Genomic DNA, 27,493 nt, shown 5'->3' with positions numbered 1-27,493 from the left:
CATTCTAGCCATAGCAGGTTAATAGTACTGGATATTTTTGGATATTTGACTCTGTTCCATAAACATTTGTTAAGCACCTGCTTCATACAGAGCCTAGGGCAGTAGGTACTGGAAGGACATAGAAAGTGTAAATGAGACACAATCCCTGCCCTCAGAGAGCTGACTGTCTGGTTGGGAGAATAAGAACCCAACACATAACAACATTATACAGCATTACCTGATAAATGCACGAAGCACATACAGTAAAGCAAGATGTTATGGTGTCACTGGAGTAAAGAGAAAGTTGTTGTGAAATGCCATGAAAATGAGAGCTTGAGCAGTGGCAAAACTTCCGGTGTGGGCCAGGGACAGATATGCCAGGCACAGAGAGGATGGAAGGAGGTGGAAGCCATAGCTGAATGAGTCAGCGAGAGGGAACTATTTTTAAAATGACAATATCTTGGGATGTACCAAACCGGGGGGGAGGGTGCTTATACTGCCAGCCTCACTGGACTGTTGTGAGGAATGGGCTTTGTGAGCACCACACAAATGGAAGATACGTACAGCTCTCCCTAGTACCTGTGGGAGAACTCTTCATTCTCCCCCTGTGTGTCTGCCTGAATCATGACCTGTGTGTGGCCGGATACTGCACGTTTTTAGAGGGATCAGCGTTAGGGAACAGCATTGAAAACTGAAAGAAAGAAACAGGTGCAGATATAGTTTTTAATCATATTAAAATTTTTAGGGTCCCCCCCTTTATAAAACTAGAAAGGATTTAGGATTATTGAGCCTGACAGAGAAGAAATTTGTGGTCCCCGGAGAGCCCTTTCAGATCTTGAAGCACCCTTTGTGGGCTCCCCTCGCGGCATTCTCCAGACTTACAGACAGCTTAGTCTTGTGCTGAGTCCTAGTTGGGTGGCCACTGATGGCCTCTGATCTCTTCCAGGACAAGCAATGGAAAAAGCACCGTGATCAATGCCATGCTCTGGGACAAAGTTCTCCCCTCTGGGATTGGCCACACCACCAACTGTTTTCTCCGGGTGGAGGGGACAGACGGCCAAGAGGCCTTCCTGCTCACCGAGGGCTCTGAGGAGAAGAAGAGCGTCAAGGTAACGAGGCCCCCCTGGGGGCCTCCTTGGGTCCTGGGTGGGACTAGACATCTGTTCCATTGGTGGGCAGATCTGGAGAAGGGCCCCTAGTCCTCAGGAGGCATCCTCTCCTTGTCTTCCTCCCAGCCTCCAGGGAAGAATGTATGAAATCCTATTTCAGATATTTCTCTCCAGAATGTGAAAGGGCCGTTGGACCATAGAGAGTCTAGACACCCACTCTTGATTTCTTGCGTGGCCCTGCACGTGTCATTTGGTGTACTTTCTTTCTATGAAGGGCGAGCATATGCCATTTCAGATGGTTTCAGTTATAAGGTGTATTGAGATCTTTTTTCGTGTCATGCAGAATGCCTGTGAGCATTTGTCCAGGGGTTTGCACCTTGATTCTCCTCAGGGAGGGAGGAACAGTAGCCCAAATCTTTAGACTTGCCTAATGGCTTATCGTCTTGGGGAGTTTCCAGCCTGTTCGTTTGTGAGGTGTTGCAGGGTTGGAGAAGAAGCCTAAGTCCTGATCTTCAGAAAAGGGAAGAGAGAGAATGGCCCCGGGGAGTTTGACTTCAGTTCCTTGAACAGTTGTAGAATGTGTCACGTAAGGGCTACTAAGTGAGCATCTCTGCAGGGAAGGAGGCACAGGGAGTCTGACACAGGGATGCTGATGGACCTGTTGTAGTTGGCATTGTGTCCAGCTCTGGGTGCCGTATTTTAGTATCAGGCTTGGAGAGTGTCCAGAAGGGGCACCCAGGATGGCACCAGCTGCCATGCCAGTGCCGTGCAGGGGATTAGCTAAAGACACTGGGGTGAGGAGGGACGCCCGTGCCAGCTGTCTGTAAAGGTGGAGAGGGCTGGCATGGGACAAGAGGAGGCTGTGCTGCTGGCCCCACACCGTCACATCAGGAGAAGACACTCCCTCAGAGTCGGAGCTGCCTTAGGAGGCGGGATGCTTGTTCGGCCAGGTTAGGTGGCTCCTGAGGCCCGTTCTGCCCCATTCCAGGGCTCCGGGCTCTCACTCTGCACCCAGCTGGGTGATCGCTTTCCCTTCTCCCGACAGACAGTAAACCAGCTGGCCCACGCCCTTCACCAGGATGAGCTCCTCAATGCTGGCAGCCTGGTGAGCGTGATGTGGCCCAACTCCAAGTGTTCTCTTCTGAAAGATGACTTGGTACTGATGGACAGGTGAGCGAGAACGCCGGGGTTGTGGCCCCTAGGGGGGAGGTCTTCGTGGGGGTGAGAAGACCAGTGAGTCAAGGCAGGCCGGAGCTGAGCTCGTCACTCAGGGCGGACTAGCCACGCCGGGGTCACTCCTGTGTCACTTGGAACAGCATTCCAAACAGATATGCCAAATCAGTCTGCCTGCCTGCCAGATTCTCCTCAGTGTCGCCACACCTCTACGTTTGTTAGAATTCAGTGGCAATGAGGTGTGGGGGGGCCTGCCTTTTAACATTTCCTGAGAGTGATTTTTCACCTGTAGTCTGTTATCCTCAAGGCTGAGCTTGATTTTGCTCTGCTCCGTAGGCTCGTGCTCCATGTGCACAGATGATTTAGAATCCTTTAATTCTTCCTCTTTCTGCCGGGGAAGAAACGATTCTCCCCTTTGCTCTCTTTGCACAGTGATGATGTGCTTTTTTCTTCTTGTGCCCTTTAGTCCTGGGATTGACGTCACTACAGAACTGGACAGCTGGATCGACAAGTTCTGTCTCGATGCAGACGTGTTTGTGTTGGTGGCCAACTCAGAGTCCACCCTGATGCAGACGGTAACCCCTCCCCCCACTCCCACCCCCACTCAGTGGCCAGGCCAGCTGTGGTAGTGGGCTCCCCTGAGCTGGGGCTTCCTTGTTTTTAGGAGAAGCAGTTCTTCCACAAGGTGAGCGAACGCCTTTCTCGCCCCAACATCTTCATCCTCAACAATCGCTGGGATGCTTCTGCCTCAGAGCCAGAGTACATGGAAGAGGTGCGTGGTGCCCTGCCTGGCACTGCCTGGCACGAACTCATCACTTCCCGGAAGATGTTCACAGTACTTTCAGACTGCCTTGGTATTGGAGGAATGAATCCAGCCAATGCAGGGTTCAGGGCCGCTTCTCATTCCATTCCCCTTCCCCAGATGGTGTACGCCTGGCGTCCTAGAATGTCAGAGCAGATGGCATGTGGAACTGTTAGGGACTGTTGGACATCTGGTCCAACTCTGCCATTTTACAGAGAAAGAAGCTGAGGGACTTGTCCGAGATCGCTCAGGTAGTGAGGATAGATGAGGGACGCTGCCCTCGGCCCTCTGCCTCTCTTCATTACCTGGCGTGTCTTCCCACGGTTTCTGTGGATATGTACGGCACAGCATTTTTATGGGGATGGCAGACACAATTAGAGCTTGGTGTGCTTCATTTAGATAAAAGAAAGTCTCTATTTGCTTACTGTAGGGCTTGCTGAGGAATGAATTATTGAGGAAGGAGGAGAGAGAGCAATGTTAGCAGTAATTTGCTTTTTGACTTTGGGCAAGTTTACAAGTTTACAAACCCCGTCTCATTTTTCTCATGTGTAGAAGTAACAGAAAAGGTGACAGACTTGTAGTTTCCAAACTCTGCAGCTGCCCCTCCCTCGTGGGGGTGTATCTGCCCAGTCCTGGTGCCAGCCAGGGCCAGGTTGGCTTGCTGAATCAGAAGAGAAGGGCATCACTTTTCTCAGGCTTGGGCCTCCTGCAGGTCCGGAGGCAGCACATGGAGCGCTGTACCAGCTTCCTGGTGGATGAACTGGGCGTGGTGGATCGGGCCCAAGCCGGGGACCGCATCTTCTTTGTGTCTGCCAAGGAGGTGGTCAATGCTAGGATCCAGAAGGCTCAGGGGATGCCAGAAGGAGGTAATGGTGCCCTCGTTTATTAGTACAGTTATGGGGAAGCCAAGAACTATAGCGATGCTTATTTAGTCTGGTAATGGAAAAGGCGAGGAGAGCCTTAGGTAAGATGGCTTTCTTCCTTTCCCCATCCCCCTGAGCAACATGAATGATTTGGGGTGGTGGGTGTGACTGGCTTGTGTCAGTGGCTCAATCCTTGTCCTGCTAAAACTGGGCAATTCTCCTAGGAGGTGCCCTGGCCGAAGGCTTTCAAGTGAGAATGTTTGAGTTTCAGAACTTTGAGCGGAGGTTTGAGGTAAGGCCTCCCCCATCCTGCCCTACCCTGCCCCCTTCCCCGGCAGCATGTGACTCAGCGGGGCTCTTCTCTCCCAGGAGTGCATATCGCAGTCGGCCGTGAAGACCAAGTTTGAGCAGCACACCGTGCGGGCCAAGCAGATGGTGGAGGACGCACGCCTCATCATGGATTCTCTGCACGTAGCGGCGCAGGAGCAGCGGTGAGGACGGGGAGGAAGCTTCAGCAGCTTTGAGGGGAGGAGGGCCGTGCAGTGCGCTCTCATGAAAGAGAGGGGACCGTGTCATCCTGTGTCCTCCAGGGACACAGATTGGTCATTGCAGCTCCTCATCTCCATTACTGTGGTGGCTATGCTCATTGTTCTCCTGAGCCAGCTTACCCCACTCTGTGTTGGCTTATCTGTGTCTTCCCACACTTCTCTGAACTGTTTATTCTAATGAATGATATTACATGATGTGTTTATGTCGCGGTTTGTTCAGCAACTCTGTTTCTAGGTTTTTTCCCCTACCATATAAATGATTGCTGGGAATGTTTTAGTATATATCAGGACTTTCTGTCTCAGACATACTTGTGGTATGTGCCCACGGGTGGGAATGCTGAGTCAAAGACTGCAAATGTTTATTCAGTTTTCTTGCATTATTCCAAATTGTTTTCCAGATTAGGTGGACAAATTCACAGCTATAACATATTAATGGACCAGTTTTCCCACAGCCCCTCCAGTATTGACCATTCCATCGTGTTTATTATTTTTGTCAATTGAATAATAGAATTTTAGAGATGAAATTCTCTGTTATTGAACACCTATTATATGCAAGACATTGTAGAACAGACCCCAGTGATCATCTAGTCTACCTGCCTTATTTTATAGGAAACTCAGGCCCCTGGAGCAAGTGATTTGCCTGAGGTCACTAGTTATTTTGAGAGTTGGGACTCTACTGAGTCTTGTGAGCCTGATTGCATTGCTCTTTGACTGCACCATATCAAACCTTCTCTTAAAATTCCTGTCGATCATTAATTTGTGGGTTTGGAACTTATTCCTGCTCGCCTCAGCAGTTGTGAGGTGGTCCATTTTAAAAACATGCCTCTCAAAGTCAGCGCAAGCCCTGTTTGAGCACCTGCTGCGTGGCCAGCACGTGGTGGGGGGTAAAAATGTACCCCGTAGGAGCTGAGAAGAGTGACTCTTGCCCACCCGACCCTCACCATCTCTTCGGTGCCACGCAGGCACTAATAGTAGGTGTGCTTTTCCACTATCGAGGAAGCTTGTGGCACAGTGGGTAGAATGCTGGGCCTAGAGTCAGGAAGACATGAGTTCAAATGTAGCCTCAGATTCTTTCTAGCAGTGTGACCCTGGGTCAATCACTTAACTTCTATTTGTTTCAGTTTCCTCAACTGTAAAATGGGGGTAATAACCACATCTATCTCCCAGGGTTGGTGTGAGGATCAAATAAGATAATTTTTATAAAGGTTTTAACATAGTGCCTGGCACATAGTAAGTGCTTCATAAATTCTTATTCCTTTCCTCCTTCCCTTCCCGGTCTTTGTATTCCTGATTCGAGGAATCAGGATTCGAGAGTCCAGTAGGCTGACATGTCTTATAATTGGGATAAAAACTTGTAAATTCCAAAAAGACTTGCTCATTTGTTCTTTGAAATGAATAGGACAGTGAGCTCCCCAGTTCTCAGACTGGCTCATGGAAATAGGTTTTCTAATTGATGCCTTCTCTCTCCAGAGTTTACTGCCAGGAAACACGAGAAGAGAGACAGGAGAGGCTAGGATTCATTGACAAGCAATTAGAACTCCTAACTCAAGACTACAGAGTTCGAATTAAGCAGATCACGGAGGAGGTGGAAAGACAGGTGAGCACTGACTGTGTTTTAGAGCAGTGGGGTCAAATTCGGAGAGAAATGGGGTCATTAGGGACCCCTGACTGCCACATATTAACTCAGCTTCAATGTTTTGTGGTTTTTATTTAATTAGATATTTCCCAGTTTCATTTCCGTTTGACGTGGATGTTAGGCACTCTGGGTGTTTCAGCCCATGTTGGCGGGGAGAGGACAAAGCCACAAGCATAGTGACCGGGCTGAGGGGTTTCTGAGAGCCTGGCGCAGCTCGCTCATCCCCCAGCCAGGTTCTGCTGTCATCTGCTTGGGTCTGAGTTCTGGCTCTAAGGTTCATTGGCCCTGTGACCTCAGACAAGTCATTTCTCCTCATCTACAAGCCACGATGCGGATGGACTAGCAGTGTTCCAGAGCCCTTGTTCTGTCCCTCTTGCCTTAGGACCCTTGAGTAGAGTTGTGAGGAGTTGTGGGTGTGTCCAGCTTGGCCAGCCGCAGGAGCTCCTGTAGCGCTGTGGGGTGGCACACAGCATCAGCAGACTTGGTTTTGTTTTGTTTCCTGTAGGTGTCTAATGCAATGGCTGAAGAGATCAGGCGCCTCTCCGTGCTGGTAGATGAATACCAAATGGACTTTCACCCCTCTCCAGTGGTTCTCAAGGTTTATAAGAATGTGAGTCATTAAACAGTGGACAGTTTCCCAACCTCCTGACCAGTGTGGCCAGCACATGGAGCCCTCGATGCCCACCGGTGACTCGGCCCCAGCTGCTGGGACAGCTCCTCAGCCCCCAAGTCTGATGCTGTGTCCAGTTTCTTAAGTAGTCCGGAGGCTAGGAGGGTGATGTGCCTGAAGCAAGTTCTGAGGAATGTGGCTTCCCAGAAATCGCCTCTCCAGACTCTCAGCATCTTTGTTTTTGACTAAGAAACTCCCTCTCTAGGGATGTCTTGTTAGTAATGATAATAGCTAGCCCTTGTAGGCGCTTTCAAGCTTGCCAGGAGCTTGACATGCATTAACTTATGTGACCCTCACAATGACCCTTCATCTTCCCCTGTAGGAGTTACATCGCCACATTGAGGAAGGGCTGGGCCGCAACCTGTCTGACCGCTGCTCCAATGCCATCACTGGGTCCCTGAAGACCATGCAGCAGGACATGATAGGTTGGTGGGCCCCGCAGACCAGGGGTGAAGGGCAGCCAGGCTGCCCTCCGGCTCCAGTCAAAGGGCGTGTTGTGAATCTGGACCCATTTTTACCTTTGCTACCTTCCTCATGACCCAGCGAGGGATCCACATGTTACATATAGAAAGCTTGGCTTAACTTTGACTGATGAAAGCCTGGGGCTGACCCTCTCTGCTAACGCCTTGGGACTCCTAAAGGCTGGCTCTTTGGCCTCCACTAACAAAGTCACCTCACACGAAAAGGCATCGTAGACTAGTAGAAAGATTGCTCGACTTGACACCAGGCAACTTTGAATTTATAGCCAGCTCTCGATCCATCAGTCTCCATGGAAACACATTAAGAGTTGTGTAAACATGGGCAAATCGCTTTGACTCAGCCTCCTCTGCTCTTACACAGCCTCCCACCAGCATGGGTGCAGAGTCTAATGCTTCTCCTTGCTCTGCTATTTAATCTTCCTTTGTCCAGCCTCCTGGTAATGATCCTCTCTGTACTTAGCTCATCTGTCAGACAGACAGGGGCCATCACTGGGTCCACACAGATCTCCCCTGGCCTAGCACATCCATTACCACCGTGAGGGTTCCAGGCAGGTTCAGTGGAGGGCTGTTGGGGTGACTGAAGGTGATTGGGGTAGAATCTACCTCTGCAAGTGGACAAAGACATCTCTAAATATGAAAAGGCTGAGTAGAGGTAACAGTAATAGCCAAGATATCTCGATGTGTATCTCTCTCTCTTTAAGGCTTACAAAGCACTCTGTGTGTTATCCCGTTTGACCATCACAACAAAACTGGAAAACAGGTGCTGTTATTAACTGCTGTGGAGAGATGTTGAGTGATTTACCCAGGTCACCCACGTAATGGCTGAGGCAGGATTTGAACTCAGGACCTCCTGATTCCAAGTGCAACATTCTAGCCACTGGGCCCCCTGGTTGCCTCACAGTAGTGGAAGTATTAGGTGAATTTAATAGCATCGGAGTATCCTGAATAATAATCTAATACAGAATCTGCTGTTGAATTACGTCTGCTTTTGCATTGGCTCAGAAGTCTGTGTGGCTTGTGGCACCAACAGAACTTCAGATTTTCTTTTCACAGCCCTGTGACATTGCTGCGGCAGCTGCCATTCGCCTCCCGTAGCGTCCCTTTCAGAGGGCTCTGATTTGGTGTGTTCTGACTTCTCTTCCTGTCTCTGATTTGTACCAGATGGCTTGCGACCCCTCCTTCCCGTAGCTCTGCGGGGTCAGATAGACATGCTGGTGCCACGACAGTGCTTCTCACTTAGTTACGACCTGAACTGTGACAAGCTCTGTGCTGACTTTCAGGAAGACATTGAGTTCCACTTTTCTCTTGGCTGGACTATGCTTGTGAATAGGTTTCTGGGACCAAAGAACAGCCGGCGGGCCTTGATGGGCTATAACGACCAGGTGAGAAACCTTCCCACAGGCCAGAGGCTCCTCGGCTGGGAAGGGGGCTGTGAGGACACCACTTAGCTCACAGGGCCTCCGAGTCGGGCTCTCGGGGGACGTGATGGCCAGCTCAGCCCTAGCCAGGCTTGTCCAGCAAGTGTCCTGCGGCCTCACGTGGGCACCTCTGCTGAGGAGGACCTCCCGCCCCCCACCTTGGCACATGCAGGCACCACCCTAGCTGCTCATCCTGGAGCATCCTTCTCCCTCCCTGGCCTTCAGACTCTTCCTCTAGTTGTCCCGCTCACATTCTTCCAGCTCTGTTTTAAGGCTCTTCTCTTGCCCCGTCTTCATTTGCAGTTGAATTCACACTCACTCCATCCCTCCACCAGCATCAGGAATCCCGTTCTGGAGTTAGAAGGGATTTCACTGAGGCATGGACACTGGGGTTGGAAGTCACTTTGCTCTTTTTCCTTTCTGTCCATCTAGATTCAGCGTCCCATACCTTTAACTCCAGCAAACCCTAGCATGCCTCCCTTGCCTCAGAACTCTCTCTCCCAGGAAGAGCTCATGGTTTCAATGGTCACTGGCCTGGCTTCCCTGACCTCCAGAACCTCCATGGGAATCCTCGTTGTTGGAGGAGTGGTAAGTAGGGGGGTGTGTGGGGCGGGGGGGGAGTGGGAGACAGTGTTCTCAGGCCACTGCTTACTGTTGACCGACTGACTGACCATACGTTATAGCCGGTTACAGAGGAGGTCTTTAGGTGCCGCTCTTCAGCTCCCAAACGTCCCGTTGGGGTGGAATTCTTTGGTAATGAATCCCTGCCAGAAATCAGACCCTCAGAGGTGAAGTAGAACTGTTGAGGCCTATCTTCTGGCAGACAAGCAGAAATGAAGCAGCGCCTCAGCCCCGGCTGGGGAAAGAGGTGGATGCCAGTCACAGCCTGGTCCCTGTCTCCCTTCACACCTGGGGCTGCAGTGGCTGATTGGGCAAAGGGGAGCTTAACCACAGCCACTGCTGCTGGAGGCTGGCCAGGCCCTGCCTCGAGCTTCAGCTCATCATTCCATACCCACAGGGTTTTCCATACAACAACTCGTTTCTTTAGGGCCTTGGGCTTTTCCTCAGCACCACCCCAGACTCTTTGCTCTTGTTTCTGCACTTTCTTCCCAGTCCAATCAGTACCTTTACAGACCCTGGCACACATGACCCTCTCTCAGGGCCACCGGTCTGCCCTCGTCTCTCCTCTCACAGCCACGCCCTGGGTCAGGCCCATTTTACCTCTTTTCCTGGACTACAGCATAGACCCTTTTAGAAAATGTTTATTGATTCCTTTTGTTTTTACATCCCCTAATTTTCTTCTGGTATCTCTCCCATCTCCTGCCAAGGAGCCATCCTACATAGCAAAGAATATTTTTTAAAAGAAAATGAGGAAGAAGAGAAAGAACTCCAGAAAAATGGATAAAGGTAGCTTTCCTTTTCCCTCTGATGCCTTACAGACAAGGCCTGGGCAGGAACTTTCCCCCATGGTGAGTGGATGAGGCAGGTGACTTTGGCCAGACTCTCTCACCTCTGTGTCTGGCTTCTCATCTGTGGAACAAGGCCTGGGCCAGGAGGATCTCAGAACTCCTTCCAGCCTCGGACCATTGTTGAGGCTCTCACTGTTGCTCAGCATCCACTTTAACAAAGCAACCCATCAGCTGGGCCGCATGGCACAGAGCTGTTTGTTGTAGTAGTGTTCTCTAAGTAGGATTTCACCTAGACATTCGTTCTTGCCGGGCATGGCACCTTTATTTTTTTGTGGTTCCTGGCAGAACCACACTCTTGGCTGACTGGTCAAGCCCTGATCTTGTCCTCTAAGATTGTTGCTGAAACCCAAGAATCCCCTCTTATCTGAAAGTGCCAGGGACAAGGGCGGCGATAGCTCTGGGCTTCCTCCTTGGTGTTGGACACTCTCCATTTCTTGCTTCCCTCTTTCAGCCCCCAAGGCAGTCCTCTCATATCCTGTGCATCAGCAGACATGCTAAGTACTCAGGCAGAGATGAAGACAAGATCTCACCCTCATGGGGAGTTTTCAGCCTGGTAACACCTTTCCCTTCCCCAGATACAATGAGAGAGGTTTGGCTTTGTAACCCCTTCCCAGGAAGTTAGTTTGCTGACTCTGTGCATAGAACGCTGGGCTCCACATCAGGAAGACCCGAGTTCACATGTGGCCAAGGCCACTTTCTAACTGCGTGACCTCTCAGTCTCCATTTCCTCCTCTCGAAAATGAAGAGGCTGGATGAGGTCCCTTCTGGCTCTATTTCTATGGTCCTATAGATCCTTGAATCTAATAATAATAATGACAATACCTAGCATTTGTGTAGTGTCTACTCCATGCCAGGCGCTATGCTAAGCACTTTACATACATGATCTTGTTTGATCCTCACAACAACCCTGGCAGTGGGCGCTGTTATCATCCCGTTTGTGCAGTTGAGGAAACTGAAGCAAATAGAGGTTGAGTGACTTTCCTTAAGTGTCTGAGGCAGGATTTGAACTTGGGTCTTTTAACTCCAAGGGTTAAAGGGTTCTATCCATTGTACCACCAGCTGTCTAGAAATCTAGAAATAAGCAAAAACTGCCTTGAGATAACAAGGGCCCTGTGGTCCTTGTTTAACATGGAATTGGGCCAGGCTTGATCACCTGGTTTCCTAACGGGAGGATGGCCAAGGCAGGCAGAGCAGCAGTGCGTCGTAGGCCGTGCCTCCACCTGGTGGGGGCGTCCGATGGACCCTGCGGCCAGCCTTCCGACAGAGCTGGGGCCTGAGTGGCAGCTCAAGAGCGCAGCAAATGATGCATACTGGATACAGTTTGTTTTTCTTTTTTTTTTTTCCAGTGGGTGGAGTTGGGGAGAGAAAATTGATTTTGTTCATTGAAAAAAATTAAATCTTTAGAACTGATGCCTGACCATTATATAACACTTGTAGTCTACAAAGTTCTTTTATTCCATCGACCCTTCTCCAACAGTGTTACGGTCAATCATATTAATTTTATAGATGAAGAAACTGGCTCAGACAAGGGACCTGCACAAGGTCACACAGACCAGAAATGGCAATGTCAGGGCTTGGATCCTTAGACATCAAGTTCGGTACTTCTTTTTTTTTTTAAAAAAAAGAAGAATATTTGTTTAACTTTTGTTTTACATCGTCTAGATTTCTCCCAGTATCACTCCCCTCCTGGAGTTATCCAATATGGTAGTGAATTGTTTAAAGAGGAAGAAGAAACACAATGAACCCAAGCAGACAGGGCATTAACAGGTCTGAGGAGAGGTGCAGGGCGGCTAGGGCCTCCTCCACCCACCAAGGAGCGTGGGAGCTGCTGTCCTCTCCTTCCTCTCAGAGGCTTCTGAGTCACTTTTGATGGTGGTGGGGTCCTTCCCTAAGTTCACGCTCTGCTGGGCGTGTATTTTGTATTCCCAGCTCTGCATCAGGTCACGTAGACGTGTTCGTACTTTTCCAGGTTCATCCCACACGTCCTTTCTTACAGCCCAGTCCTATTGCCCCATCTAACCCTCCTGCGTTCAGTGGGCATTCACTGTTTCCAGGTCTTTGTTACCCCAAGAGGTGCCATTCATTGCTTTTCTGTGTCTGCCTGCCAGCCGTTGTTGGCCTGCCCAGCCTCTGCTTCTCACCACTGACTCTCTGGTCTTTGCAGGTCTGGAAGGCGGTGGGCTGGAGGCTGATCGCCCTTTCTTTGGGGCTCTATGGCCTCCTCTACGTCTACGAGCGCGTGACGTGGACCACCCGAGCCAAGGAGAGGGCCTTCAAGCGCCAGTTTGTGGAGTACGCCAGCGAGAAGCTGCAGCTCATCATCAGCTACACTGGCTCCAACTGCAGCCACCAGGTCCAACAGTAAGTGTAATCCCAAGGCCAGGCCCGAGCGGCCTGGACAGGCCTCCCCCTTAGCACCCCTGGCCCTGGTGACTCCAGGCATTGGGGCATATCCTGCCATGGACGCCTTCTGGCTCAGGAGCGGAGCGGCGGAGGGCTGCCCGAGGACACCACCACTTGGGGGCACGGCATCAGGGGGGGCTGAGCCTGGGAGTGTCCTCCCCAAACTTTTCACCGATGTTTGAGCAGCACGGCCTCTGGTCAGATCAGTCAGTGGACCTGAGCAAAGTCAGGAAAAACTATCTCTCTTTCAGAGCTCTCCAGCTTTGAAGAATTGGGCATAAAAATTTACTGATGACTTTTCCCATGGCAGGAAAGTTAAATAGGATTGATTCTTTTAGATTAGATCTGACATCAGCAGTGCAGTTAGACATGCAAATGCTGAGGACATGCAGCACGTGGCATGTGTTGGGTGCTGGCTGCACTGGTGTTTGGGACTTGAAGGCGCTCAGGTCCTCTGGTGTCCATCTTTTTGCTTTTTTTGTGAGGCAGTCGGGGTTTTAAGTGACTTGCCCAGGGTCACACAGCTAGCAAGTGTCGAGTGTCTGAGGCTGGATTTGAACTCAGGTCCTCCTGACTCCAAGGCCGGAGCCCTGTCCACTGCGCCACCTCGCTGCCCCACTCTGGTGTCCACCTGGCCTCTTTGGTTGTGCTTCCTAATGACCCAGCCTCTCCCTCCAGGGAGCTGTCTGGGACCTTCGCTCACCTGTGTCAGCAAGTGGACGTGACTAGGGAGACTCTGGAGCAGGAGATTGCTGTCCTGAATAAAAAGATCGAGGTTCTCGACTCATTGCAGAGCAAAGCCAAGCTCCTCAGGTACGTGCTGCCGGGGGCCATGGGGAAGCCGGCTGGCCAGAGCGGTCACCTCGGCAGCCAACCCGCACCTGCAGGGGGGGCCAGGAAGGCTTGGCGTCCTCCCAGGGTCCTTGCCAGGGTGGGTCTGGGAGGCCCAGGTTCTAGCTGTAGCTCTGGATACTTAGCAGTGCCCCCTGGCAAGTCCCCACTGCTCTACACCTTGGCTTCTTCATTTGTATGTTGCGGTTAGTACCTATCCAGCCCTTCTCAGGAGGGCTTGTAAGGATCCCATAAGGTGCATTTGAATGTATCTGGAAGAAAGGAAGTACGAACAATGTCATTGAGCGTTAGGCTCTGGGCCTCAGTGTCCTCATCTGTAAAGTGGGCAGGGTCTCACCACCTACTCCTCGGGGTCGTTTGGACATGAAGCACTTGCAGACCTTCATGTGCTGTACAAATTCTAGGTGTTACGATGATGATGATTTAGGGCTGGCAGGGACCTTAGAAAAAACCCAGCACAGATAGGGGGGAACCGAGGCCCGTGGAGGGCTGAGGACTTGCCTGAAGTTATTATGTAGGATTGCCGGGACTTCTATTTTGGCTTTCTGCCTCCCGAGTTCGGCCCTCTTTCCACCACTCCACTGCTGCCAGGACCTTGGCATTTCCTGGTTCCCCTTCTGGAGTTTCATCAGACAGACTTTCCATGTCTCTGGCTTTGCTAAAGTGCCTTCTCTTCCCTTTAGTCAGTAGTCCAGATGAAGTGCCCCTCGAGTCGACAAATGACAGTCTCACAAGGGACCCATTTCAACAGACAGTCCTTGTCTCCTGAGCTGGGGTCCCCTGGGTCCTGCGGGGCCGGGGATCCGCCATCTTGGCTCATTCATAAACGACTTTTATGAGCTCTGAGTTCTAGCTACCCAGGACTACTTGATGTTCCCTGAGCTTCCTATTCTTCTCATCTGTAGAGGTACAAGCAGATGAATGAGTGGCCATGTCAAAACACTCCCTCATTTGTGCCCTCTACAGTCCTTATCTCCCAAAGGAACACAGCTTGGCTAGGGGCAGTATCCTGTGAGAAAACCTCGCTGGCTTCTGCGTGCACGAGCACATGTGTACGTGCACGCACACACACATGCACCCCTACAAATTGAGATCGCCCATCACGTAACCTTCCAGTACTGCTCTAATGTCTCCCTATTACCTCTTGACTCCCTGCCTTGCATTTACCACGTGGATGCATAGAAGTCTGTCTCTCCAGTAGGAGATAATTCCTTGAGAGCAGGAACTGTTTTCCATCTTTTGTTTGTGTAGCTCCCTTACATATGTAGTAGGCCCTTTATGCGTGTTCAGATTGAATCCATATGATGGTTATTTCTCTTTTCAGGAATAAGGCAGGTTGGCTGGACAGTGAACTCAACATGTTCACCCATCAGTACTTGCAGCCGAGCAGATAGTGCGGAAATCTGGGAGCTCCAGGAGGTGTGAAGAGTGGTCGTCGGGGCCCAGACTGAGGCAGAACAGTGGGAGAGGCCTCAGGCCAAGACACAAGCCAATTCCTGTGGGCAGCAGCCACGTAAATGATAGCACCCCAATTTCTGATAGGGCATTGAACCTTTAAATGCTAGTTATTTATTACCCTTCCTTTGCCTGCTGTTGAGATTAGGTGGTTTGCAGGAGGAATGTCTGTCTCCATATGCTTAAGGGAGAATTTTTCTTGTAAAGATAACTGCAGACGGTACTGAGGTTTCTTTAAATTTTGTTATTTCTAAACTTTTATCAAGTTCTAATTGATTCAGTCTTTTGCTTGTTTGGTAAATGACTTGTTACAATGATTCTTTTGATCTCAGAGTCAGCCAAAGCCCACATTAAGAGTATTGGAGGAAGGTAGTGATCAAGCCAAGCCCCCCTCTTCCCCTCCTCTCCTCCCTCCCTCCCTCCTGCCCTCGGTGGCATTCGCATTAGCCTGTGTAGACCACGGTCGTCTGCTCTTCTTCAGCTGAAATACAACAGTAGAGAACAGTCACTCTTTCTGCCCCTCAGATACAAATGTTCATTTGAAATAGCTACAGAGAAGTCGAGAGTCGTAGCCAGACCAGCCCAGGGAGAAGTCTTCCTTGGGTTCATTGGGCTTGGTCAGTTTGAATCCTCTTTCCCCTTGCAGACAGCGCTTTGTTAGCAGTATTTGACACACACAATGGCCAGGCTAGGGACGCTTAGCCAACCGAGAGCTGTTTGGGACTTGAAGAATTGCTGCAAATGGAAACGTAGGTGATGAAAATCGCTTAGAGAGAACAGTTAGCAGACCGTTGGTATGTGAGGAATGAAGAGCATGAAAGTGGCATTCACTTTCTGCCAGTTCTCTTCCCCCAGGTGTGTCTGGTTCAAGTTGTGCAGTGCATCTATGTGAGGTCTCACTTTCTGAAAGATACGTAGGTTTGAAGAAAGGAAGGAAGATAAGGCAGAAACGGCTTGGGAATTGAGAGGAGACATGGGCAGCAAGCATAGACTGGGGTGCCTTCCTGCAGGGCCTCTTAGAGCACGGTGAAAGACCGGCCTTCATTTGTGCTTGAAGTCGGCCTCTTAACTGCCCAGCTTAGATTTGCCAGCCTTTGCATCTTCCCCCTGAGATGAAATCACTAGTTTCAAACAGCCTGCCTGCATGTCTGTCTAAGAGTCTGTTCCACGTCACTGCAGCTGGTCTGGCTCAGCATTCAGTGCCAGTGACTCCTTGGAATCATTTGACAGAATTTGGAAAAACCCAAACCTCCCCTGTCCATCTCCCATCATCCATCCCCATAAATTTTAGTCTGAGACACATCTTGGCCAAGTAAGTGCACTGAAGACTGTTTTCCTGTCATTAAGTTTTGGGATGACTTCTCATTGGAGGTGGATGAACCCCTGCCCTTGGAATGTTGGCTTTTTCTCTGGTCCCAAGCAAAGCCTGAGAAAAGCAGCATCTCTCCTGCACAATCTTGAAGTTGGAGAGCAGGACAGTGACTTTGCTGGTGACTGACTGCCCATGGGGAGATGGGATTGCTCCAAAGAAGATAGCTTGCCTGGAGGCAGGGACCCCCTTCCTTCCCTTGAGAACTCCGCATCCTCACTCCAGGTGGCCATTAAGCAGACTTTCTCCCTCCTTGTTTCTGCATCTGGCTGTCATCGCGTCATCCTAAGCTTAGCTATTCGTGTGTCTTGTGCAAAATATGTGCTAGTCTCCATTCACAACCCAGTAAGCAGGCAGGAATGTTGGAAAGCAATCTGAGTACAGACTGACCCCACCGTAGCTAAGGTCCCACTTCTGAGTCTTCAGTGTTTGGTGACTGAGCTGTAGCCACGGTAGGGGTGAAGGGAACTCCCCAAGACAGTGCTGTTGGGCAGGGACTTGGATGGCCTACCTGTCCCCAGATCCCAGTGGCATAGAAACAGAAGGGCGTATAGTAAGGTCTTGCTGACATAGGAAAATGGTGAGAGGATGTTTTTAATGTTTTGCCAGGATTGACCGGTGGTAGCCTCAAAGGTTGATTTAAAATCACTGTAACAAAGCACAGTTGCCAATGAATTTTGTCGTATTTGTGGGGGTTTTTTTTAATCTAAATTTTAAAAAGAAAACATCTCTTAATGTCTTGAATGTAAGTGGGGAGCAATAGGAATTTTGAGGTTTTTTTGTGATAAATGGGTAAAATTTAATTTGTGACAATGAGGAAAGACCCTTTACTAAAAGAAGTTTGGCAAAATGCACTTTATTTTATTGCTGCTAACTTTTTTCCCTTTTTTGTGTTGTTGGATTACCAAAAGCTAAGCTTGATAACGAGTTCTCTCTCTGTTGTATTTAAGATGATAGATTTTCCTGAATTAGCCCTATATCATTGCCGAGAATATTGGAAACTGAAATAAAAAGCTGTTAGGAAACGCTTTGGGCTTGCATTTCATGTGTTTAAAGTCATGAAACCTTGAGAATTGCTCTGATTAGAAGGATAGCTGAGCACACAAACTATCCCAGCATGTATTGAAGGCAAAAGTTCTTAATAAAATGTGCCTGGTGGAGGCCCAGGCATTCTAGATTGGGGTTTTGGGTGTCTCAGGAGATCAAAACATCCCACCTTAAGTAACCAACAAACTGCAATTTTTCTGTGACCAGAAACCTTGGAATTTCTTAAAGGTAGAGGATTTCAAACCTGATCTCACCTTTCTGAGAGGGCTTGATTTTTTTTCAAAGAAAAGGAATTCTCAGGAACAGCTTACCATGATTGCGCTGAACACAGACCCACATGGCTACTACCTTGACGGGGCCCAGACACAGCGTTTGTCAAGTATACATTCCCCCAGTTGACACCTCTCTTAAGTTTCTTTGCACAGCATGAACAGAATGAGAGTTAGAGACCCAGTATCCTAAGCTGAGCAGAAAGGGGGGCTTAAAAGCTGCCTATCCCAGTATCATTTTATAGATGAGGAAACTGAGACCCAGAGGAACTGAAGTGATTTTCCTGAGGTTACCAAGGTTAGGGAAGTGAGTGGCAGAGCCAGGGTTCGAGAACCCAGAGTCACCTCACTTCAGATCCCACTCTAAGACTCTTCCCAGTCTGGGCCTGAGCTGCTTTCTCTGTTAAGTGAGGGAGTTGGGGTAGGTGATTTCTGATGCCCCTTTCAGCTCTGAGCTCTCTGACCCTACCCTATGTAGTCATGTAATAATTTGACAGTGATATAATAATTAGATAGTTATGGTCAATAACACTGATCCCTGGGGCATTTGCACCATAATGAATACTTGACTGTGTGTACTGCCTGTTCATTTCCAAATGACTGGAAACAAAACCAACCCAAGCCTAATCCGAGAGATTATGGAGCTCCTACTAAATTCCTCCTGTGATGAGGAAGGAGGCTGTGAGATTTCTGGGTGGAGGCTGACTCTATTCAAGGTCATTCTCTTTCTCTGCGAGGGTAATTTTTGATAAGCCATACTTTCTCCTTTGAAAACTGCTTGTAAGCTTTAAAATACTTTACAAATAAGAAATGGGCAAGTCATTTAACCTGAGTCTCAAATGCCTCATCTATAAAATGAGGGTGATAATATCCGTAGAGTAACTCCTTCACAGATGAAAGTGAGGATCACAGATTTAGAGCTGAAAGAATGCCAAGAGACCATTGAGTCTGACCTACCTTTCCTTACAGAGGAGGAAGCTGAGCTCAAAGAGGGGATTTGTCCAGGGGTACACAGACGTAAGTGTCTGAGGCCGATTTTGAACACAGGTCTTCCCGACTGAGTGCAGTGCTCTGTCCACCATGCCATCTAGCTGCCTCTATCAAATGAGATTTTACACAAAGCGCTTTGTAACCCTATGTTAGACCCTGTAAACCCTGAATAAATTTAATTTATTATGCTGTGTAGCCATGTCTAGGAATTCTTAACCTAGGCCCATGAATTCTTGTAAGTCCCATAAAATACATTTTCATAATAAGGCTAATGGGAAAAACAAATGACTCACTTCCAAGCATTTGAAGGGCTGTTGTGTGGAAGAGATTTGTTTTGCTTGGGCCCCAAGGGAAGAGCTAGGAGGAAGGAGTAGAACTTATAGGGGCAGATTTAAATTCCCTACAAAGAAAACTTCCTGACCAGAACTCCAAAGCAAGGGAGGGATTGGGCTCCCCTCTCACTAGACTTCTTCAGGCCATTGTCATAGAAGGGTGGTTTGAGGCCACCTGCCAGTCTCTTAGTATTAAGGACTCATTACTAATTTATGTCCTGAGCCCTGTTACTGCTGTGTGTCTCCCCCTTCCCCTTGATCCTACACAAGAAGTTCCCATAACTACTTTTGTTTAATTTCTGTTATCCCTGTGTTTCCCCTGTCTCAACTTCTAAAATGTACTACCAGACCAGGCCGTCCTCTTGAACCACTGAGACTCCCTCCCCCCTGGGCTCCAGCTCTAATCAGCGAGCCCACCTTATTTCCAACAGAGGTAGGAATCCATCCTGGCTATCGTATTGCTGCTAGCTCAGGTAACCAAGGTAGAATTCGAGCTGGGTGTTGGAGGAAGGGCAGGATTTGGACAAGAAAATAACAACACAGTGTTTTCAGAGTGCGTGGCACTTAAATATTGATTGATTCATTTGACTGAAATGTGCATGATCGGTAGGAGGAATCAAACTAATAAAGAGGTTATTTTATAGAATGAGACAATAAATATCAGTTGGAGAAAAATGTCAAGAATTTCAAGAGAAAAAATATTTTTTTAAAAAAAGGAATTATGGAGACCCCAAATTATCAGATTTGATTATAAAGTAGCAATTATCAAAGCTATATAGTATCATTTAAAAAAAAGAAAAGTAGATCCATGGATCAACTGTGAAAGACTTGGCTACTCTGATCAAGACAGTGACCCAAGACAACTCCAAAGGACCCATGATGAAAAATGCTATCCACCTTCAGAGAGAGAACTGATAAACCCTGAATGCTTATTGAAACATACTTTTTTTAAAAATTTTTTTTGTTTGTTTTTGGTGAGGCAATCAGGGTTAAGTGACTTGCCCAGGGTCACACAGCTAGTAAGTGTCAAGTGTCTGAGGCCACATTTGAACTCGGGTCCCCTTGACTCCAAGGCCAGAGCTTTATCCACTGTGCCACCTAGCTGCCCCTGAAATATACTTTAAAAAAAAAAACAACTTTATTTTTGTTTTATTTTGTTTATGTCTTCTTTTACAACATGGCTAATATGGAAATATGTTTTGCAAGACTACTGTGTATAATCAATATCAAATTGCCTTGTCAAGGAGTGGGGAGGGGCAAGAGAGGGAGAAATTTTGGAACTCATTTTTTTTAAATGTTAAAAATTGTTTTACATGTAATTGGGAAATATTTTACAAAATAGAATAATTTTTTTTCAAAATAAAATAATTTTAAAAAGAAAAGTAGATCCATGGAACAGACTAAATAACAATACCTAGAAGCAAATAAACACAGTAATCCAGTGTTCAATAAACCCAAGAATACAACTACTAGAGGGAAGGTGACCGTCTTTAACAAGAACTGTCAGGAAAATTAAGAGGCAGTTTGGTGGAAAACAAGTTGAGACCAGCATTCTCCACCACATACCAAAATATGCTCCACCAACAAAGGAAATTAAGATGAAATTAAGTTAGCTATTTTGCCCAATTATATACCAATAATTTTGACAATCTAAATGAATTGGATGAATATCTACAAAAATATAAATCGCCCACATTAACAGAAGAAGTAAAATACTTAACCCAATGTCAGAAAAAGAAATTGAACAAGCTATCAATGAGTTCCCTAAGAAAAAATCCCCAGGGCCAGATAGATTTACAAGTGAATTCTACCAAACATTTTAAAGAGCAATTAATCCCAATGCTATATAAACATTTGGAAAAAAAAAATAGGCAAAGGAGTACCACCAAGTTCCTTTAATGACACCAATATGGTGCTGACCAGGAAAAGCCAAAACAAAGGAAGAAAATTATAGACCAATTTCCCTAATGAATATTGATGCAAAAGTTTTAAATAAAATACTAGCAAAGAGATTACAACAATATATCACAAGGTTCATATACTATGACCAGGTGGGATTTATACCAGGAATGCAAGGCTGATGAAAGAATTTAGGACCCAAGAAGATATGGAGAACATTACAAACTGTAAAATAGATAATTTTGATTATATAAAATTAAAAAGTTTTTGCACAAACAAAACCAATGCAAGAAAAATTATAAGGAAAGCAGAAAACTGGGGAAATTTTTTTTTTGCAACAAGTATCTCTGATAAAGGCCTCATTTCTCAACTACATAGAGAACTGAGTCAAATTATAAGAATACAAGTTATTCCCCAATTAATAAATAGTCAAAGGATATGAACAGACAGTTTTCAGATGAAGAAATCAAAGCTATCCAGTCATATGAAAAAATGCTCTAAATCACTATTGATTAGAGAAATACAAATTAAAACAATTTGAGGTACTACTTCACACCTATCAGATTGACTAATAATGACAAAACAGGAAAATGATAAATGTTGGAGAAGATGTGGGAATACATATGCATTGCATGTTGGTGAAATTGTGAACTGATCCAATCATTCTGGAGAGCAATTTGGAACTATGTCCAAAGGGCTATAAAACTGTGCATACTCTTCGATCCAGCAATACCACTGCAAGGTCTATATCTCAAAGAAATAAAAAAAAAAGAGGGGGGGACACCTATTTGTACAAAAATATTTATAGCAGCTCTTTTTGTGGTGGCCAAGAATTGGATATTGAAGGGACATCCATCAGTTGGGGAACAGCTGAACAAGCTGTGGTACATGATTGTAATGGAATATTGGGTTTTTTAAATTTATTTTGATTTATCAACAATCACTTCCATAAGCTTTTGAGTTTAAAATTTTTCTCCTTCCTCTTTACCTCCCTCCCCAAGATGGTGTGCAATCTGATACAGGCTATACATATACATTCCTATTAAACATATTTTCACATTAGTGATGTTGTAAGTAAGAATTAGAACCAATAGGAGAAACCACCAGAAAGAGGAAACAAAATACAACAGAAGAAAAAAAATAGCAAATTGTATGGTTCAATCTGCATTCAAACTCCATGGTTCTTTCTTTGGATGTAGATAGCATTTTCTCTCATGAGGCCTTTGGAGCTGTCTTGGATCCTTGTATTGCTGAGAAGGGTTAAGTCTATCAGTATTAGTCATCACACAATGTGCCTGTTATTATCTACAGCGTTCTCCTGGTTCTGCTCACTTCACTCAGCATCAGTCCATACAAGTCTTTCCAGGTTTTTCCAAAGTCTGCCTGTTCATCATTTCTTATAGCATAATAGTATTCCATTATATTCATATATCACATTCACAGTTATGATTATTATCTGTCTCTTTCTCTCCATCCTTCTTCCCCCATTTATGCTTTTCTTTCTCCTTCTCTTCCCTTCTCACTAATGTTTTGCTTTTGACCACCGCCTCCCTCAGTTATGCCTCCCTTCTATTAGCCCCCTCTCTTTTCTTCTCCTTTATCCTTACTACTTCTTCCCTCCCTTCTATCCCCCCTCCCTTTCTTTCACCTTTTTTCTCCTACTGCCTATAGGGCATGTTAGATTTCTATGCCTAACTGATTATGTTATTCCCTTCTTGAGCCAAATCTGATGAGAGTAAGGTTCAAACAATGCTCATCTCCTTCCCTTCTTTCCCTCTGCTGTAGTAGGTTTTTGTGCCTTTTCCTGTGATGTAACTTACCCTTGTCTGCCTCCTCCTTTCCTTTTCTCTCAGTACATTTTCTTAGTTAGATCAGATTAATCCACTTACTTGGATCCATTTAACTCACTTGATTAGATTTTTTTTCATCATTACATCAAAGTCAATTTATACCCACCTCCTTTATGTATACCTCTTTAATATGGTGTAATAACAATACAGTTCTCAAGAGTTACAAGTGTCATCTTCCCTTGTAGGGATGTAAACAGTTTGCCCTTATTAATAACATGTTGTTTCTTTCTATCCCTTTTACCTTTTTATGTCTCTCTTGAGTCTTGTATTTGAAGATCAAATTTTCTGTTGAGCTCTGGTCTTTTTATCAGGAAGGTATGGAAGTCCTCTATTTCGTTGAATATCCATCTCCTCCCCTGAAAAATCATGCTCATTTTCGCTGGGTAGTTGATCCTTGGTTGTAATCCAAGCTCCTTTGCCTCACACCCTATGGTCTTTTAATGTAGAAGCTGCAAGGTCCTGTGTAATCCTGACTATGGTTCCATGATATTTAAATTGTTTCTTTCTGGCTGCTTGCAGTATTTTCTCTTTGACCTGGTAATTTTGGAATTTGGCTACTCTATTCCTTGGTGTTTTCAATTTGGGATCACTTTCAGGAGGTGATCGGTGGATTCTTTTTTTGGCTATTTTACTCTCTGGTTCTAGGACCTCAGGGCAGTTTTCCTTTATGGTTTCCTGAAAGATACTGTCCAGGCTCTTTTTTTCATCGTGATTTTCAGGTAGACCAATAATTTTTAAGTTGTTTCTCCTGGATGGATTTTCCAGGTCAGTTGTTTTACTAATGAGATATTTTACATTTTCATCTATTTTTTCATTCTTTTGTTTTTGTTTGACTGATTCTTGCTCTCTCATAGAGTCATTAGCTTCCATTTGCCCAATTCTAATTTTTAACAAATTATTAGATTTTGTACCTCCTTCTGCATTTGACCAATTGTATTTTTTAGGGACTTGTTTTCTTCAGTGTACTTTTTCCCAGTTGGCCAATTGTATTTTTTAGGGACTTGTTTTCTTCAGTGTACTTTTTTTCCAGTTGGCCAATTGTATTTTTTAAGGACTTGTTTTCTACACAGTTAATTTTTGTCCTTCCTTTTCCAAGCTATTGACTCTCTCTTGCATACTTCTCATTTCTTTTCCCATTTTTTCTTCTGCCTCTCTCATTTGACTTTTAAAGTCCTTCTTGAGCTCTTCTAAGAAGGTTTTTTGGGCTTCAGACCAGTTCATATTCCCTTTTAAGGTGTAGGTTTGTTGACAATGTTGTCGTCTTCAGAATTTCAGCCTTGATCTTCACTCTTCCCTTAAGAAGAATCTATCATATGTTTCTTTTTGCTCATGGTATTTGCTTATTTCCTGGCCTTTAAAGAGATTGGGCTTTCCTGCTGGGGAGCAGAGGGCACTGACCCAAGCTTCTTGTGTTGGGAGCCTAGGGCCTGGTTGGTGGCTTTGTGTGCTGTGGCCTCCAATGTTGGCAGTTGGAGGCTGTAGGGTTCTGGAAGCTTACCTGGTGTTAGGCTGGAATCAGCAACACTGGAACTCTAAGGGTAGGATTGAGTAGTGTGGCTCCTGGAAATTTCCTGCTCCCTGGGGCCTGTCCTTCCTTTTGCTTTCTTCAGCTCATTTCAGATGGATGTTGTAGGGTGTTTATCTGCCTGGAGCCTTGGAGTGCTGCTTCCCTTAGTTTTGCTGAGGCACTGGGAGAGCCAGTTGCTGTAGAGTGCCTTGGCACCTGGTGGTTTTCCAAGCTGGTTTCCACCAGTTCTCCCCCCCCCCCCCCCGGGGGTCCAGGTGTTGGTGTTTGCCTGCTCCACCACCTGGCCTTCAGGATCTCCTCCTGGTATGCTGAGGTGAGGCTTTCCACTAGCTTGCTGGGATGCCTCCCTTTCCGTACTGCTCCACTTCCCCCAGGGTAAGTGGGGCCTTTCCCATTAATCCCTCAAGCTACCTGGGCTACTGGACTGCTGCACCCCATCTTTCTTCTGGTTCAGCTGTTCCAGGGTTTTTCCTGGGGTGATATTTTCTGGGCTTTCAGGGGTTAATAAGGGAGGGTGAGAGGGACTCACCTCTTACTCTGCCATCTTGGCTCCCGGAAGCGGAAGTGCCTGGAATATTATTGTGCTATAAGAAATAACAAGCAGGATGATTTCAGAAAAACCTGGAAAGATTTACATGAACTGATGCATAGTAAAGAGAAAAGAACCAGAACATTGTACACGGTAACAGCAATATTGTTCGATGAAGAACTGTGAATGATTTAACTATTCTCAGCAATGCAATGATCTAAGACAATCCCAAGGGACTAATGATGAAGCATATCATCTGCCTCCAGAGAAAGAACTGATATTGATTGAATACAGACTGAAGCGTGCTATTTTTCACTTTCTTTAATTTTTTTATTCGAGTCTTCTTGTACAAAATGACTAGTATGGAAATGTTTTACGTAATTGCATATGTATAACCTAAAACAAACAAACAAAAAACCTTAATGCCACAAGGGGAAAAATAGACTTTTAATGGAATACAGAATTTCCAAAGATTCCTATTGAAAAGATCAGAGATAAATAAAAACATCAAAGTTAAAAAAGAAAGATGAAATTGAGGCTATTCTATGTAAGTTCCCTCTTCTCCAGTGTTCCTCATCTTTTATCTCTCAAATTCTTTCTGCCCCTATGTCCTCCACCTGTCTCACACAAAGAAGTAGCCTTAGTCCTTACCAAGACAAGTCCCTCTACCTGCACAAGTAATCTCATTCTATCCCATCTCCTCTAACGGACTGCCCCCTGTCAGCCCTACTCTTATTACTTATTTTCAATTTCTCCCTGTCTACTGGCTCCTCTATCGCCTACAAACATGCACATGTTGAAAACCCTCCATCCCAGCCTTGCTAACTACCATCCTATTTCTCTTCTGCCCTTTACAGCTGAACTCCTCAAAAAGACCATCTACAATAGGTGCCTCCACTTCCTCCCCTCTTCCTCTCTTTATAATTGGACTTCCAAACGTCACCAAAATGGCTCTCTTCAAAGTTACCAGTGATCTTTTAATGCTCAAATCCAGTGGCCTTTTCTCAATCCTCATTCTCCTCCACTTCTCTGGAGCCTTTGACACTGTTCACCACCTTCTCCTTGACACTTTCTTCTCTCTAGGTTTCTGGGACACCCCTCCCTCCTGGTTCTCCTCTTGTCCATTTGACTTCGCCTTCTGTGTCTCCTTTGCTGGATCCTCCAGATCATGCCCTCTAACTGTAGGTTTCCCAAAGAGTTCTGTCCTGGGCCTTCTCATCTCTCTCTATACTTCTCCACTTGGGTGATCTCATCAGCTCCCATGGATTTAATGACCATTTCTACACTGATAATTCCCAAATCTATCTTTGCTGCCCCAAACTTTCTGCTGACCTCCAATCTTGCATATTCAACTGCCTTTCAAACACCTCAAACTGGATATCGGGTAGACATCTTAAATTTAACACATCTAAAACCGAACTCATTTTCCTTCCCCTTAAATCATCCCAGCCTATTAATGTAGAAGGGAACACCATCCTCCCAGTCCTATAGACCCACAACCTAGGAGTCATCCTGAATTCCTCACTATCTGCCCCCTTCCCACCTCCCAAATCCAATCTGTTGCTGAGGTTTGTTGTTTTCACCTCCAATATGCCCCCTTCTCTCTTCTGACATTGCCCACTTCCTCATGCCTAGACTATGGCAATAGCCTACTGGTGGGTCTGCCGGCCTTTGGTCTCTCCCCCCTCCAACCCATCCTCCCTTCAGGCACTTAAAGTGATTTTCCTAAAATGCAGGTTTGACCTTGTCACCTGCCCTACCTTCCCAGATAAACTCCAGTGGCTCCTTATCACCTCCAGGATCACCTCTGGCACTGAAAGCCCTTCACAAGCTAGCCCTTTCCTCCCTTTCCAGTCTTCTTATACCTTACTCCCCAAAAGGTGCCCTTTGATCCAGTGACAATGGCCTCTCCTGGCTGTTCTATGAATAAGACCATCCATCTCTTGGCTCTGGGCATTTTCTCTGGGTATGCCCTATGCCTCCAACACTCTCATCTCTGCCTGCTGGCTTCCCTGGCTTCTTTCAAGTCCCAACTCAAATCTCATCTAAACAAAGCCTTTTGCAACCCTTCTCAATTTTAATGCCCTTCCCTTTTTTAAATTATTTCCTATTTATCCTGTCTATGGTTTGTTTGTATTTTTTTTTTGTTTGCTTGTTGTCTCCCCCATTAGACTGTGAGCCCCTTGAGGGCAGAGAGACCTTTTGCCTCTTTTTGTATCCTCAGCGCTTAGCGCGGTGCCTAGCTCATAGTAAGCAAGTTTGTTCTGTGGAGTTTGGATTGAGTCAAAGGGCCACACTTGAGGACCTAGAGGGCCATGTGTAGCCTTGAGGCCGCGGGTTCCCCACCCCTGGCCAGGGATCTCTATTGCCTGCACTTCCTAGCTGCCTGACTATAATATGAATGAAGATAACATTTAAAACAATAGGACTCAGATCAGATGCAATGACATTATTAATACTGACAAAGTTTGGGGTGTTGGGACCCAGAGAATGCCAAGGCAGGGTTGCCTGGAATGAATTCACACATTCAAGCCTTTTCTTAGTCAAGTGACAAAAAGTTTATTGTAACACTTTAGCAAAAGCCGGCAAGGGTCTTTATGGAACCTTTGAGAGAGTTAGGATGGTGCTGGGGCTTATATGGAAAAGGGGCATGGGAAAGGAATGCCAGGGACGTTAATTAGGTACTCTAGGGTCCAGGTGTCTTTTTGATCTATGGATGGAAAAGTATAGGGAGTATACCAGACATTGAAGGCCTTGTCAGAGGCATGGACCTTGGGGATCTGGCTTGAGGGAGAGCCCTTGGGCCAGCCAGGGACAAAAATCC

General features: G+C 46.5%; 1 protein-coding gene across 2 annotated transcripts in view; it reads left to right on the top strand.

The window, feature by feature from the left end:
• Positions 1-17,400, top strand: part of MFN2 (mitofusin 2) — a 27,596-nt gene extending 10,196 nt beyond the window's left edge. For both annotated transcript variants that reach the window (XM_027843889.1, XM_027843890.1), the window contains 15 exons: positions 926-1,088; positions 2,134-2,258; positions 2,728-2,836; positions 2,926-3,033; positions 3,776-3,929; positions 4,151-4,218; positions 4,296-4,417; positions 5,945-6,071; positions 6,616-6,720; positions 7,103-7,205; positions 8,421-8,641; positions 9,110-9,265; positions 12,311-12,507; positions 13,228-13,362; positions 14,726-17,400. In XM_027843889.1, the coding sequence (XP_027699690.1) occupies positions 926-1,088; positions 2,134-2,258; positions 2,728-2,836; positions 2,926-3,033; positions 3,776-3,929; positions 4,151-4,218; positions 4,296-4,417; positions 5,945-6,071; positions 6,616-6,720; positions 7,103-7,205; positions 8,421-8,641; positions 9,110-9,265; positions 12,311-12,507; positions 13,228-13,362; positions 14,726-14,795 (1,963 nt within the window). In that variant the 3' untranslated portion in view covers positions 14,796-17,400. The remainder of the gene's footprint in view (positions 1-925; positions 1,089-2,133; positions 2,259-2,727; positions 2,837-2,925; positions 3,034-3,775; positions 3,930-4,150; positions 4,219-4,295; positions 4,418-5,944; positions 6,072-6,615; positions 6,721-7,102; positions 7,206-8,420; positions 8,642-9,109; positions 9,266-12,310; positions 12,508-13,227; positions 13,363-14,725) is intronic.
• The last annotated feature ends 10,093 nt before the right edge of the window (positions 17,401-27,493 follow it).

Source organism: Vombatus ursinus, unplaced genomic scaffold (genome assembly GCF_900497805.2).
Source record: "Vombatus ursinus unplaced genomic scaffold, bare-nosed wombat genome assembly UNPS02014932.1, whole genome shotgun sequence".
Lineage (NCBI taxonomy): Eukaryota > Metazoa > Chordata > Mammalia > Diprotodontia > Vombatidae > Vombatus > Vombatus ursinus.
This window is presented reverse-complemented; position numbering and strand designations above follow the sequence as displayed.